Below are 12,505 nucleotides of genomic sequence, written 5' to 3'. Positions count from 1 at the left end.
GCTACTTGGATATTCCTCAACCTGTGGATACTTCAGGAGCATGGTTGAACGACTGGGGTGCAGATAAAAGACTTTAAATTTGATCTTAAATTGATTATGGTTATATATAGATTGTTGTTTTTGAGAGTATTTGAAGACACATGTTATGATATCATCCCTGCCTACTAGTAATCATCCCAGTACCACAAAACCTTGTCCTATATGAACGCATAGCTATACCTTAACCCAGATTGACTTCCGGGAGGCGAACCTAAACGAACAGCCGGGCTGCCTGAGCATCATAATGAACTCAATTATACCGATCCATCCATGACGTCAGTTCCATTCCGGTATAAATACATCCCAGACTCCTGCTCACAAGAAAGTGAATAAAGAACCAACATCACTAAGAAATAGTACGACTCCCTAGGACAGCAATCATAATGGTCAAAGACAAGAACACCGTCATCGAGTACATTGCCCTTCCGCCTCTGTCGAGTCAGCCCTAATCCCAAGCTAACGGACAACAAGGGAATTCAACGACCTGGTCAATATGACCCCCAACGAACTCCGCGATTGGCTCAAAGAAGAACAGTCTCAGTCTTCCGGATGGAGTGGTGAATCTGGAGAGACAATTGGACATGAAAGGTCTTACTCACTCTTATCCCCCCTCCTCCCCATTCGCAATTGTTGAATGACAACTAACAAAGTACAGCGGTCGCAAGATTGTCGACATCTTAGAGCACAATCCGTCCAAAAGCCCAGAGGGATATTCCGACCAGGACATCGACCACATGCGACGGGTAGTGTCGTATTGTAAGCGGCATTTGGCGCAGGAAGAGAAAGCCAAGCAGGATCCGAACAGTAAGAGCCATCGGTCGTTGAAGAACTGGGGACACGATCCGTTCAAGTCCTGATCTAGACGTACACATATGTAACATGCAGTGCGGTGGATGTATGTCATGTATGTAGAATAATTGTTACCTCTGCATTCATTATGAAATTACTATTCTCTACCTCATATTGATAGGCTCGTCTTCCACTCTCCATTAATACTTATGCTTTACCTAGATAAGCTTGAGATCTAATTCACAGTCTTCTTGACTCTCCACTTCTACATGGGTAGAGCTAGTTATACATATTACATTCTCTTCACCTCCTAGATAAAGGTCTCCTACCCTCTCTCTCTCGCATTATCGAGAGATAGGGATATCCAACGACTCATTGGCGCCAGGCATTCACAGACACTGCCAATCTATGGCCCAACTATCACCTAGATAAATATATCGCCCATATCCTTGGTAATTTCAAGAGAACCACACAAAAATACCACAGAGTCAGCGTTGATCGGCTTCCCCGCTGCACTCGACCCAAACCCGCCCCGAACCCGGCAATTTCGCGGAAGGGTATAGAAGGAAGAAGGCTATAATTATATATAACACATATTTAGCATGTGTATAAATCAAGCGATGGATTCGTTACTAAGTAATACAAGCTGAATATAGTCGATCATGTCAACTTAAACATCTTGAGCCCTGCTCCTAACTTCAACCAACGCTCTTCCTCAATCTTACAGTTCATCACCTGTATCCGTTCTCTGGAGCCCCTATCTGTACACTCCAAGCACATCAGCATGGTAATAACCCAAGAATTATTTGAAGCTGTATTCAGCTCTCCTGCTATCGGTAGGAATTCCAGTACCAACACTACTGACTGCTTCTGCCGCCACTCATGTTGCAGATTTATATAGCCAAGTAGAGTCTGTGTATCGTCATTATCATGACGGCCTTCTTTATTGATGTCGGACCTGTTGCCTGTAGACGATACGTTTCCCGACATAGAAGTAGCGGAAAACACCGTATACAGCCCGTTGTATCCATCAGATTCTATACAATCGCTGGAGATGCTCAAGTAAGCAATACTTCCATAAAGCGACCTTTCTGGAAGATTATAGTATGAAAGACTGGCTGCCACTGGGAAGCCAAATGCAAAATCTTTCAAATGACTCGTAGCTGGTTGTCTGATATTACATTGCTCTGGAAAGTCATCGTTATAGTCTCGACAACCGTATATCATCTGGCTAGTACAGCAAGTGTTGATTAGGTCTCTATTGAACTCAACCGCATCATTCCATCCCAGCCATGACCAACTGGGAAAGAATGGGTTCCGAAGCTGAGGGTTGTGTTGACGAGTGCTCCAGCAAAATGTTTGATCAAAGGCGTAAATCGGGAGACCATAGCAGAATGAAGTTGATTTGCCATCCATAACGCCGTTGTATAATTGTAGTATTCCCTGAAAAGCATTCATCTTGTCCTCCATCTTTGACAGCTTTCTTCTGGAATAAGATTCAACAGCAGAGACGTAGGATTCCAGATCCTTGCCATGGGGTATCTTGAGCATACTTCCAATGGAGTCGTAGCTTGAGGCATCATGCATTTTGATAGGTTTCATGCTGTTTCCATCCATTTTAAGAGCTCCACGTTGGCATTGAATATATATCCCATTCGTAGTAAATAGGATAAGACGGTGTGACAGCACCTGCTCTTGATAGCACCATGCGCGGTGGGCCCATGGTGATGACAGTAGTAAACACTTCAGAGAATCCTCACTACACACCAATGAAGCATCAGAGGTCTGTTTGTTTGCACCCCCTGATAATCCACTAGATGCTGATTCCCCCGAAACAGCAACGATAGTGTACTCTGCTGCGCTGTATATCTTCTTCATACGCATAATTTGGATTCTAGTATCTCGAGTAGAGTCTTGCATAATGCATAGTGCATCAACCCAAAGATACTGGAATTTGAGCTTTTCGCATGCTACAATGGCGTCTCGTATAGTCATGGGAATCCTTAACCAGGCATAATCAAGTCCACCATCACTCATAAGTAGTGGCTTTGTAGCTTCGTTCAGTCGTAGTTGATCTACTCCACCCCAGACATAAGACAGAGCAACGAAGGAGCAATTTTCCGAGGCTTTGACAATGCAACGCCTATGAATATCGATAACTCGAAAGTCAATTCCTTTAAAGTCGTGCCACTGGATTGGATGTGGGATGCAATCTTGATGAGTATCTTTGTCACACCACGAAAGCCATTTTTTTATATAAGTGAAGTCAACCCCTGATATGGTAGACTCCACGGACTCTGGCCGGGGAATTCGTGGTGGATGAGTAGCTTGGGGTACTTGTGAGATGCTACCGTCATCTAGATTATCGGCTTCTATTCCAGCAAGCAGCATTCTCTTGGAGTTAACTGCATTGTCTGGACCATCATCTCGGGATGCCATCTCTGTGTTGTCGCCGGTTTCGAGTCCTGGACACGAAATGGGCTCTCCTGGCCACAGGCATTGGTACAGTTGGCGTACCCGAATCCACTCATCCTCATCCCAGTACCCGTCAGAGCTATCAATTCTTAGCCAAGAACCGAGAGGCGAGATATTATTTACCTAAGCTCCACCTGCGTAGGTGCCAGTATGTATGCTCTCAGCAATATACATGCGACTACAACATCGTATGGCTTCATGAGAGTCTTGACAAACCACTGTTCGTGGAATCTGCCGAGACAGAATGGCTCATGCCCATCATCAGCCACTCCATTGATGTTGATTCCCTCGTCTATATTTATTATAGGCGGTGTCATGGCTCCATCTTCGTCGCGGACACCCCTAATGGGTACATTTGAAGCCTCGATGATGAGCATTGCATCTTCGATCACTCCGGGCCATATTCCTTCCCATTCTGGTGTACCCCATCCTTTGATCTTGTAATAATGAGTGTAACTATACCTGGTTAATGATAATCTTTCAGAACACTTTTAATGAATCACCTACCCCATATCTCTAGTAATCTAAGAAGAATATGATGTTCAGCCATATAACTCAATCAGAAGAATAGCGGATTTCAAAGATAAACAAAACGTAAAAATTTTGAAAAGGTGGATGCAGAGTATATATTAGGAGAAATGATTGAGTTCTGGGGAGGAAGAACGATTCCATTTGACTAGGCTGGAGGAGGCGCCTTTTATCACCATCTATCTGCAAGGCTGAGCATTCTGCGGGGTTTTAGGGAAAATTTAAATTTATCCGAGTCCTTACTTAATCATTGGAATGCCAGGTGACACAGCCTCATCGGGCTCTTTATCATAAAAAAAGGTGATAGGGGATTCCATCCGGTGGCCCTAATTGGCCCGATCTGTACATATGGACCGTTGTTTATGCTCAGAATGTTTGGATAGTGGTCAATTCAAGCATTCATTCAGCAGCTAGTCTTAGTCCACCAAGATTAAGCACAGAATGGCGCTACATCAGGATCATTGATAAAGCAACCCTTTTATTTGGTTTAGTTTCGTTTTTCTTTAAAAGTGAAATGCTAACCAATATTCCAGGCACGGAAATTTACCACGATAGGGGGATATATATCATAGCTTTGTCCGCAAATGTTGACTCTGGACTAACGATAATTTATAGCTATTTTGTATTCTTGGTATGTGCGGGACAGATGCATCAACTTCACAGAACCTTTGGACTTACAGTCTGGAGTTGGAAGGGTGCTATCAGTCTTGATAGCCATGGCTTCTGGGAGCTGCTCTCCCTTCCCTGATAATTGTGGGTGACTACCGTAGATGAGGGCAAACTCATCTAGATGATTATCAAGTAGGAACTTAATACTCTAAGTGTCAATGAGCTACACCTCGCTAAATGCAATTTTGACGATGCGAAAGTTGCTAGTGCTTTAGATTTATTGGCTGGCACTGGTTCCTTATAAGTTCTAGGATCGATGCAATACCTCCAATGCACTCAGTGGCAAGTATAGATTTATTCCGTATTTACTGGGGAGGCGATAGCTCAGACAAATTGTGAAAATTCTACTAATTTCAAGTTATCCCCAAAGGGAAAGAGGAAGAAGCTATGTATAAGCAATTGGTAGAATATCCTAATCTCACAGTCAAACATAACCGCTGGAGCTTTGTATGGAACTTCTCATCGTCCGTGCGTTGCGGCAAATTTCGCCTGTGCATCAATGAGCCATGAGCAATTCAAGTGCTAGGCAATATCTTCATGTTTGTAAGCGGACCAGAGCTGAGCGGCGAGCTGTACATTGCGAAGGTCCTGCACCTCCTCATTTTGCACACCATCTCACATGCGTCTAGTGTCCCAACTACTGGTTATGGAGGCTATCATGAACGCATTTTATAAAATCCTGACCCAGAGAGCGAGTCAACTTGTGCATCTCCTCAAACATCTGAGAAAGGGTGTCTCGAAACGTGCATTGGGTTTGGAACATGGACTTGATATTGGAGTACCTTCACGCTTGCCGGCTCGTTTTGGTTTTGATCGATAGGTAATTCCATAGCTTTCCCAGAATCACCTCTTCAGGGCATGAGAGTGATGTGATTATTCATGTGGTTAATAAAATTTGCAGATAGCCGAAATAATAGGCATCCAAACATGCAAGGGCCCTTCCTCACCCTAGGAGATTTTGAACATCGGAATAAGGTACACCAGTGGGGGAGGCACCTGCAGAGCTAAAGGAGGTCGGAAATTCTTCAACCAGGCTTCAATGGTAGCACGCGTAGAAGCAGAACCTGGGGGTATCGTTACGTAGCCAATTAACGTTCTCCGGACTACTTTCAACGAGGTGCATACAATCTCCAAGCTTTATTTATAGAGAGAGAAATGCATTATACCCGAATACAGCTCCCATTCAGGGGCTCTTCTCGGGTCGTCGACGGCCGTTCAGTATAGTACTAAGCAGCTAAGCTTTATTTATACCTCTGGCCAAGTGTTGAAGGAGATCCTGTATAATAAGGAATAGAGCGTGTAAGGTTGCCTATCATACTTTACAACACTCTCGGCTCGACGGGATCGAGTGCCTGCAGCTCCACTCGACGGCCCACGTTAGCAGCCGTTCGACCCATGGGGGTCAATCCTTCTAAAGACCCATTGGCGCCCGCCGTCCCAACTACTGAACATCCGAGCGAATTGCGTAATTCTATCTACTTGACGAGCAGGCCAATGGTACGCTACGCTGCATAGATGCACGGACGTGCATTACGTAGCATACAATAGTGGAGTTTACGAGGAATCGAGCAACTGCATTGCATGGCATGGCCTGAGCAGTCTAGCGACGCATGGAAACTACTGAGAACCACATGGCAGCCACTTTAGCCTCGCCAATCCTTTATTCCTTTTTTTATCTTATTTTTCTCTCACCTTACTTTCCTCACTGTCTATGTCGAATACCTGCTCGTAGGATAAAAACCCACAAAAAATATAACCCAACTCCTCAACCCACGTAACCCAACACGGATGGATCCGGGTAGATCAACGATCAACAACACCCTAAGTTCTAACACTGCCACTAGCAAAACGGGGCCAGCTCTGGCTTAACTTTTTCCAACCCACAACCGACAAGTGAACAGTTGTCAGTTCCGAGTCATGTTACAGCCTCGCGTATTTCACGGGTTTCTACTCGCCAATCTATATAGCCACCCCCCTATATAATGGGACCGATACCCCTAACCCCAGATCCACCTCTACCCATATCTCTATCACCCATTAACCCAAAATGCTTTCAAATGAGTCCTCTATGTCCAATGGCGAAGCCCAGAGTGACTGGAAAGTCGACCCCTCCGCTTTTGCCTTCACTCCTAGAAAGCTGCGCGTGGTGTGTATTGGAGCGGGTATCTCTGGATTAAACATTGCGTATAAGCTCAAGCACGAGAGGCCCCTGGACTTCGTTGACCTCACTATCTATGAGAAGAATCCGGAGGTTGGTGGCACGTGGTTTGAGAATATTTATCCTGGGGTTGCGTGGTAAGTGGTCTAGTTTGGTGTGATGTGTATATAGATGAATGAATACTGACGATTCTAGTGATATTCCTATCCGTGAGTTGAAATTCGTATTTTGAATGGTCTGGATTAGAATAGGGTTGACTTGAAAGAAGACAGTTATCAGTTCCCGTTTGCGCCTAATCCCGCCTGGTCTAGCTACTATGCTAGTGGAAAAGAGATCCAGGAATATATTGTCAACACTGCTGACAAGTATGACTTGAAGGAAAAGATCAAGTTCAATACGAAGCTCGTCAAGGCTATTTGGAGCGAGACGCAGGGGAAATGGAAGCTTCAATTGCAACAGGGTGAGCTTCTTCTAGAAGATGAGGCCGATATCGTACTGGATGGGAGTGGTGTTCTCAAGTAAGTCTTCCTCTATTTCTTCTATAAAGGTTATCTAACGATGCCAGTCAATGGAAATGGCCCAACATCGAGGGGCTGGATACATTTAAGGGGAAGCTACTTCATACTGCTCACTGGTTGGCTCAATTCTATCTCCAATGTAATGTGGACAATAACTCATATCAACAGGGATCCGGAATACATTTACGAGGGAAAGAAAATCGCAGTTATCGGCAACGGCTCATCAGGAATTCAGGTGGTCCCGTCTCTTCAGTCCAAAGCCGCGAAACTAGTCAATTATATTCGCCATGCTACTTGGATTACCCCCAATCTCTGTGGTCAATTAACGAGGGATGGGATGGGTACGAACTTCCAATACACAGAAGAGGAAAAACAGCGATTCCAGGAGAATCCGGAAGAGTTTCTGGAGTATAGGAAAGCTATCGAGGGATCGTATGACTCCCTGTCTTCTCATTTTTGACTGAATATCCGGCTAACATGAGATTGACTGCAGCGTCAATAGCGTATATAGCATAATGATTTCCGGATCTGAGGAAAACAAGGCCATGCACGATTGGGTACAGGGGGTGATGCGAAGCCGGTTATCGAAGAACCCCGAGCTGGTTAAGACGCTGATACCCACGTACGAAATTGGATGTCGACGTGTTAGTCCCGGTGAAGGCTATCTGGAGGCCATCCAGGAGGACAACGCCAGTATAACATTGAGTATGATTAACCGTATTACACCAAACGGTATCGAGACAGACGAAGGAGAAGAAGAATTCGACTTGATCGTCTGCGCCACGGGCTTCAACAACTCATTCATTCCGCCCTGGGAGTTAGTCGGGCGCGACGGTCGCCGCCTCGCTGAGGAATGGAAGGACACACCAGAAGCATATTTTGCGACATGTGCTGCGGGATTTCCCAACTACTTTATCTTTGGTGGACCAAACTATCCCGTTGGTCATGGGTCTTTGCCTGCAGCGCTCTATTTCTCGGCTGGCTATATGCTGGACTGGATTGAGAAGATTGCGACAGAGGATATTAAGTAGGGTTTCCAGTTCATTTCTATTATATTCTTGTCAAAACTAATATCTTCCAGGTCGGTCGTCGTGAAAGACTCCCTGGTCCATGCTTATAATAAATTCGCTCAGGAAACTCTGAAACGCTCTGTCTGGTCCAAGGGCTGTAGTGCCTGGTACAGTAAAAGGAACAAAGGAGCCGACAACACTGTCACTGCAATGTACCCAGGAAGTGTCCTTCATTTCCAAGGTACGCTAGCCTTCCCCACACCTATCATTCCTGCTAACAGTTTGTATAGCATGCATGGAAAAGCTTCGCCCTGAGCACTTTGAGATCCAATATAATACCTCTAACCCCTTCAGATTCATGGGTAATGGACAACTGGCTTTTGAGAGAACGCCCGACGCTGATCTAGCTTCCTATTTGAAGTAGCTCAGGCATCTGGTTGTAATCTGCATGAGTGTCATGATATTACATGGATGTTTCGCTGGCGATATACTGAATAGGCCTATATGGTGGTTGTGAAATGAATATTCTTTCCTAAATTATATTCTCACCTCTACGTACTGTGCGTAATAACCTGTATCTATAAGAACGCCATGTGGGCATTAATCTATAGTAATCAGTGAATTAACCGAGTAGAGTATATCAACAAAAAAGAGCCCGAAAGACAATCGCCGCCACATAATTCTCAAAAAGCCAACCAGAATGCAAATAACCAACCTAACTCAAAAGGCCTCCAACCAGGTCATGATCACTTTACCCATGAGCTCTGAAATCAACCCAGAGCCCTTCCACACCTCCGGATCTGCTTATATACAAGCTCCTTCTCAAGATAGTCCTGGGTCGCATCAACAATAGTTTCCATCTCCTCAATACTATCCAGATCAATCTCCCCCAGCCCATTAGGAACATCAAACCGGAACAACCGATTCTCATCATCTAGCTCGGTATGTTCCTGAATGAACCGATTCGTATCAATTTCCGGGTCCACAACATCCACCTCAGCCGCTTTGACCAGACCGAACAGCCGTCTGCGAGACCGCTTGATCGACGGCTCCCCAGTTCCAATCGAAACCATGCATTTTAGTTGGTTCTCCAAGGCCCCTCCCGGCCACACGCCTCTCGCTTCGATCCACACTTCTCTCATCGGGTTGTTAGCTTCCAAACTACTATCGTGAAACCGTCGCCCACTGGGCCCGATCTTAACGGAGTCAAAAAGCGGCGCGTGAGCAAAGGACGCCGCACCAGCTTCATAGACCTTTGCGGATTTAAAAAGCTCATTCGCGCAGTATTTGCTTGGGTAACTTGTCAGGTGGACCAGTCTCCGATTAGTATCATCGGTGGCGCAGACAAATCTAGCTCGTGGAATTAGTCCATATACAACCCGTCAAAGCGACACACCCCATAACCAAGGAAAAAAGCAGCATCCCAACAGACTCCAAGATAGAAACAAGAATACTTACACTTTACACCCCGTCTCTTCCCTCAACAGAGCATCCTTCTCATAACTGAGTTCCCGCAAGATCTTCCGTAACGCCATCTCCACCTTCTTGATGTCGTATTTCGCGCGACTGCGTAGATTGCTACCGATTGGTAGAAGTCTCTTCTGAGAGAACACGTTTTGCGATAATAGTTTGTAGGCGTGAATGCACTGATCAATGTCCATTTCTAGGCGCCCGAGCATGATCGCTATTAATCTGCGAGATGGTGAGTACTCATGTATTGTCAGGTCACACAGCCTTGAACGGTGAACGAACCCACCCGATCCGGTGCCTCCTATCAGATCGAAATAATCGCATGGTTTGGGGGGATTCTCGCGGTCTATGGATTCCATGATCTCTTTGAGAATAATAAGCGAGGAGAGACCTCGCACGCCTCCGCCGTCTAGGCTTAGGAGGTTGATGTTTCGGCCGGACATGGGAGGTAGAAAAGCTCTTTGTTTGTCACAGGTTTGGCCAGAAATCAGATAATAATGCAGATATCTATTCAAAAAAATGAATAATAATAATTAGAAAAAGGGATGAAGAGAGAGTCAACCCCTCTTTTTATCACTCGTCGAAAGCTACGTCTTCCATGCAAGCACCCGTACCACAGACAGGGGAGAGCCAGTCAAGAACAAAAGCCTCACAGTAAATCCCACGAGAAAAGAAAGAAAGAAGCAGCACTATGCAGGCAGAAATAGGGCACCAGTGACCAACAGCGCTCAAATGCTTGAAACCAAGCGCGTTTGACCGCTAACATAGAAAACATTGGGGCCGCATTATCTGCACAGAAAATCGCCCCGCACTTTGGGCATATCAGATTGGCAAGATCCCGGTGTGCCTGGCTCTGATCGCCCTTCTGATAGGCGGGGTGAACTCCTCGGGTTCAGGTGGTGACACATCAGAGAAAGTTTCAAGCGAGTGGTGTTGAGTGGAGCGCATGGCAGCCACGTAGCCGGCGCTTACCCGCGATATCGGATGGAATTGCCCAAGTTCATTGGCGCAATTGCTGCAGGCGGGTTTGTAACGGCCGGAGCATAGCCACATCATTCTTGGGATGACGCATGACTGATCCCCTCAGTATCGTGTTCCGCTCTGGAGAGGGCTGAGTTTCGTGGATGTGTTCATGGGTGTCTGGCTTACAGACTGGGATTTCACGCTATCTATTTATCCTTTGACGCTGAATGACGTCTTACGCTTTATTTCTACCTACTTTTGCTTGTATAAAATTATGAACAGTGTTTCTTTCTTCTTTGATCTCTCTCTCTTTTTCTTTTTTTTAAGAAAAAAAAATGTGTTTCAACGGAGGTTAAAAGGATTCGCTATACTCCGTAACCGTTTATCTATCCCAGGCCCTCTTTTTGAATAAAGATTAGAAGTACAGTAAAAGATTTACTTAGAAGGTGCACAGAACTTAATAATAAGAATGCGACTGTCCTAGTGACTAAGTGCCAGTATATTATTCCTAATGTTATGAAAAATGGGTTCACAAAGTTTAGAAGGAAGCCATAAAACTCTTTGGTACTTAAAAGACACCTGACAAATTTTAACTAATATTTGAGAGCCTTGTTCGTGCTTTATATGGGCATTATCTAATAAGACCTTAGGGCTAAATTGAAACGGCCTTCAAAGATTCGAACTCCGCGCCTGCCTGGGCATCCTACAACTTGATGCTTATATTTCGCTTGACGAAAGTTTATCTTAGTTTCTTAAACGACCAAATCGGATACAGCTCTCATAATACTATGGATGCGGCGGCTCCGTCTCCAGGTCATCCGAGCCTGCCATGGCACTGCATGTGGTAGCATAATGAAATTTCTCTTCACAAGTACCCAAGACTAATAGCCATCAAAACGTATCATGAAGTTCCTCCACCTGCGTAACATCCTCAACAAACGTAGCCCCATACTCTCTCATGATCTGTATCTTCTCCTCCATATTCATCGCGAAACTTATCCTCCCAAACCCTTCTGGCAGTTCGTCGGTGTTTTTAAATCTTAACACCCACACACCCACTCCATCTGTCGGCCAACCGTATACCATTACCTTCTCTTCTTCCTCTGTACTCTCCCTCATGCCTATCAGTACTTCAAGCCGATCCTGTTTACTTGGCCAGAACGTTGCACCAGTCCGCCGCAAGAGATTACAGAACCTGTCTTCTTCGTCGGCACTGGATGAGCGCTGTGATGCATAAGAACGCGGTAGCGACAGGAAAAGTATATCGAGAAGATCAGCCTGTTTGATAAGAACCCCGCCAGTAGATGGGTATCCATAGACTGTGCACCCCCGGGCCCTGAAGAGAGTCCGGTCAGTCGCCGATTCAGAAGGGTCTACGGCGTATGGGTCACCGCATTGTACGGTGTCCAGTGGGCTGTCCTGTAGGTTGTCCTGTGGGTCATCTATTTGCCGACGAAAAATAGGGAAACGGTCCACATCGATGGGAAGGAAGCGGCCTATGGTTTGTTGACAGAGAGTTGATAAAAGTTTGAGGGTGATGGCGACAAGCATGCTGCTACTAAGCTCCTTAGTAGAATATCTTCAGAGCTTAATAAGTTAACAAGCTATTAAATAAAAAGTATTAGAAAGATAATGAACATTTAGGGTTCTGTATAAGAATATATTAAGGCTAGAATAGAATAAATTGCTTAAGGATCTAACTCTCTATATGGTTGGAATTTATATAGGGTCACATTAGGCAGCTATTTAGATATCCGACGCTGCGCACGCGGTGGGGTAGTTGTCGACTGAGGCAACCGCCGTTACAACTAGCTATATTTACTAGTGATAAGACTTAAATACTAGATTAGGAATCTAGTATAGACTATAGACTATTAAAATAGTAG

The 12,505-nt window shown here is 45.2% G+C and overlaps 5 protein-coding genes across 5 annotated transcripts; 2 read left to right on the top strand and 3 right to left on the bottom strand.

The window, feature by feature from the left end:
* Positions 1-422: 422 nt before the first annotated feature.
* On the top strand, positions 423-896 carry BDV27DRAFT_154922 (DUF3140 domain-containing protein; the record flags this gene model as incomplete). The annotated part of the gene is made up of 3 exons (XM_032072052.1): positions 423-451; positions 511-627; positions 695-896. The coding sequence occupies 3 exons, from the start codon at positions 423-425 to the stop codon at positions 894-896; spliced, it is 348 nt and encodes a 115-aa protein (XP_031930571.1).
* A 592-nt stretch (positions 897-1,488) lies between these two features.
* On the bottom strand, positions 1,489-3,680 carry BDV27DRAFT_154921 (uncharacterized protein; the record flags this gene model as incomplete). The annotated part of the gene is made up of 2 exons (XM_032072051.1): positions 1,489-3,382; positions 3,427-3,680. The coding sequence occupies 2 exons, from the start codon at positions 3,678-3,680 to the stop codon at positions 1,489-1,491; spliced, it is 2,148 nt and encodes a 715-aa protein (XP_031930570.1).
* A 2,867-nt stretch (positions 3,681-6,547) lies between these two features.
* On the top strand, positions 6,548-8,610 carry BDV27DRAFT_154920 (flavin-containing monooxygenase; the record flags this gene model as incomplete). The annotated part of the gene is made up of 8 exons (XM_032072050.1): positions 6,548-6,795; positions 6,854-6,867; positions 6,927-7,176; positions 7,224-7,292; positions 7,345-7,608; positions 7,670-8,203; positions 8,258-8,427; positions 8,477-8,610. 8 exons carry the CDS (start codon positions 6,548-6,550, stop codon positions 8,608-8,610), a joined length of 1,683 nt encoding a protein of 560 aa, XP_031930569.1.
* A 151-nt stretch (positions 8,611-8,761) lies between these two features.
* BDV27DRAFT_123775 (uncharacterized protein) lies at positions 8,762-10,588 on the bottom strand. Its single transcript, XM_032065941.1, has 3 exons — positions 9,939-10,588; positions 9,645-9,878; positions 8,762-9,536 (listed from the first exon to the last, which is right to left on the bottom strand). The coding sequence occupies exons 1-3, from the start codon at positions 10,097-10,099 to the stop codon at positions 8,957-8,959; spliced, it is 975 nt and encodes a 324-aa protein (XP_031930568.1). The 5' UTR covers positions 10,100-10,588; the 3' UTR covers positions 8,762-8,956.
* Positions 10,589-11,510: 922 nt separating this feature from the next.
* Positions 11,511-12,300, bottom strand: BDV27DRAFT_169624 (uncharacterized protein; the record flags this gene model as incomplete). The annotated part of the gene is made up of 1 exon (XM_032075084.1): positions 11,511-12,300. Exon 1 carries the CDS (start codon positions 12,168-12,170, stop codon positions 11,511-11,513), a length of 660 nt encoding a protein of 219 aa, XP_031930567.1. The 5' UTR covers positions 12,171-12,300.
* Between the last annotated feature and the right edge of the window lie 205 nt (positions 12,301-12,505).

The sequence above is a fragment of the Aspergillus caelatus genome (assembly GCF_009193585.1).
Source record: "Aspergillus caelatus strain CBS 763.97 unplaced genomic scaffold BDV27scaffold_35, whole genome shotgun sequence".
Classification (NCBI taxonomy): domain Eukaryota; kingdom Fungi; phylum Ascomycota; class Eurotiomycetes; order Eurotiales; family Aspergillaceae; genus Aspergillus; species Aspergillus caelatus.
This window is presented reverse-complemented; position numbering and strand designations above follow the sequence as displayed.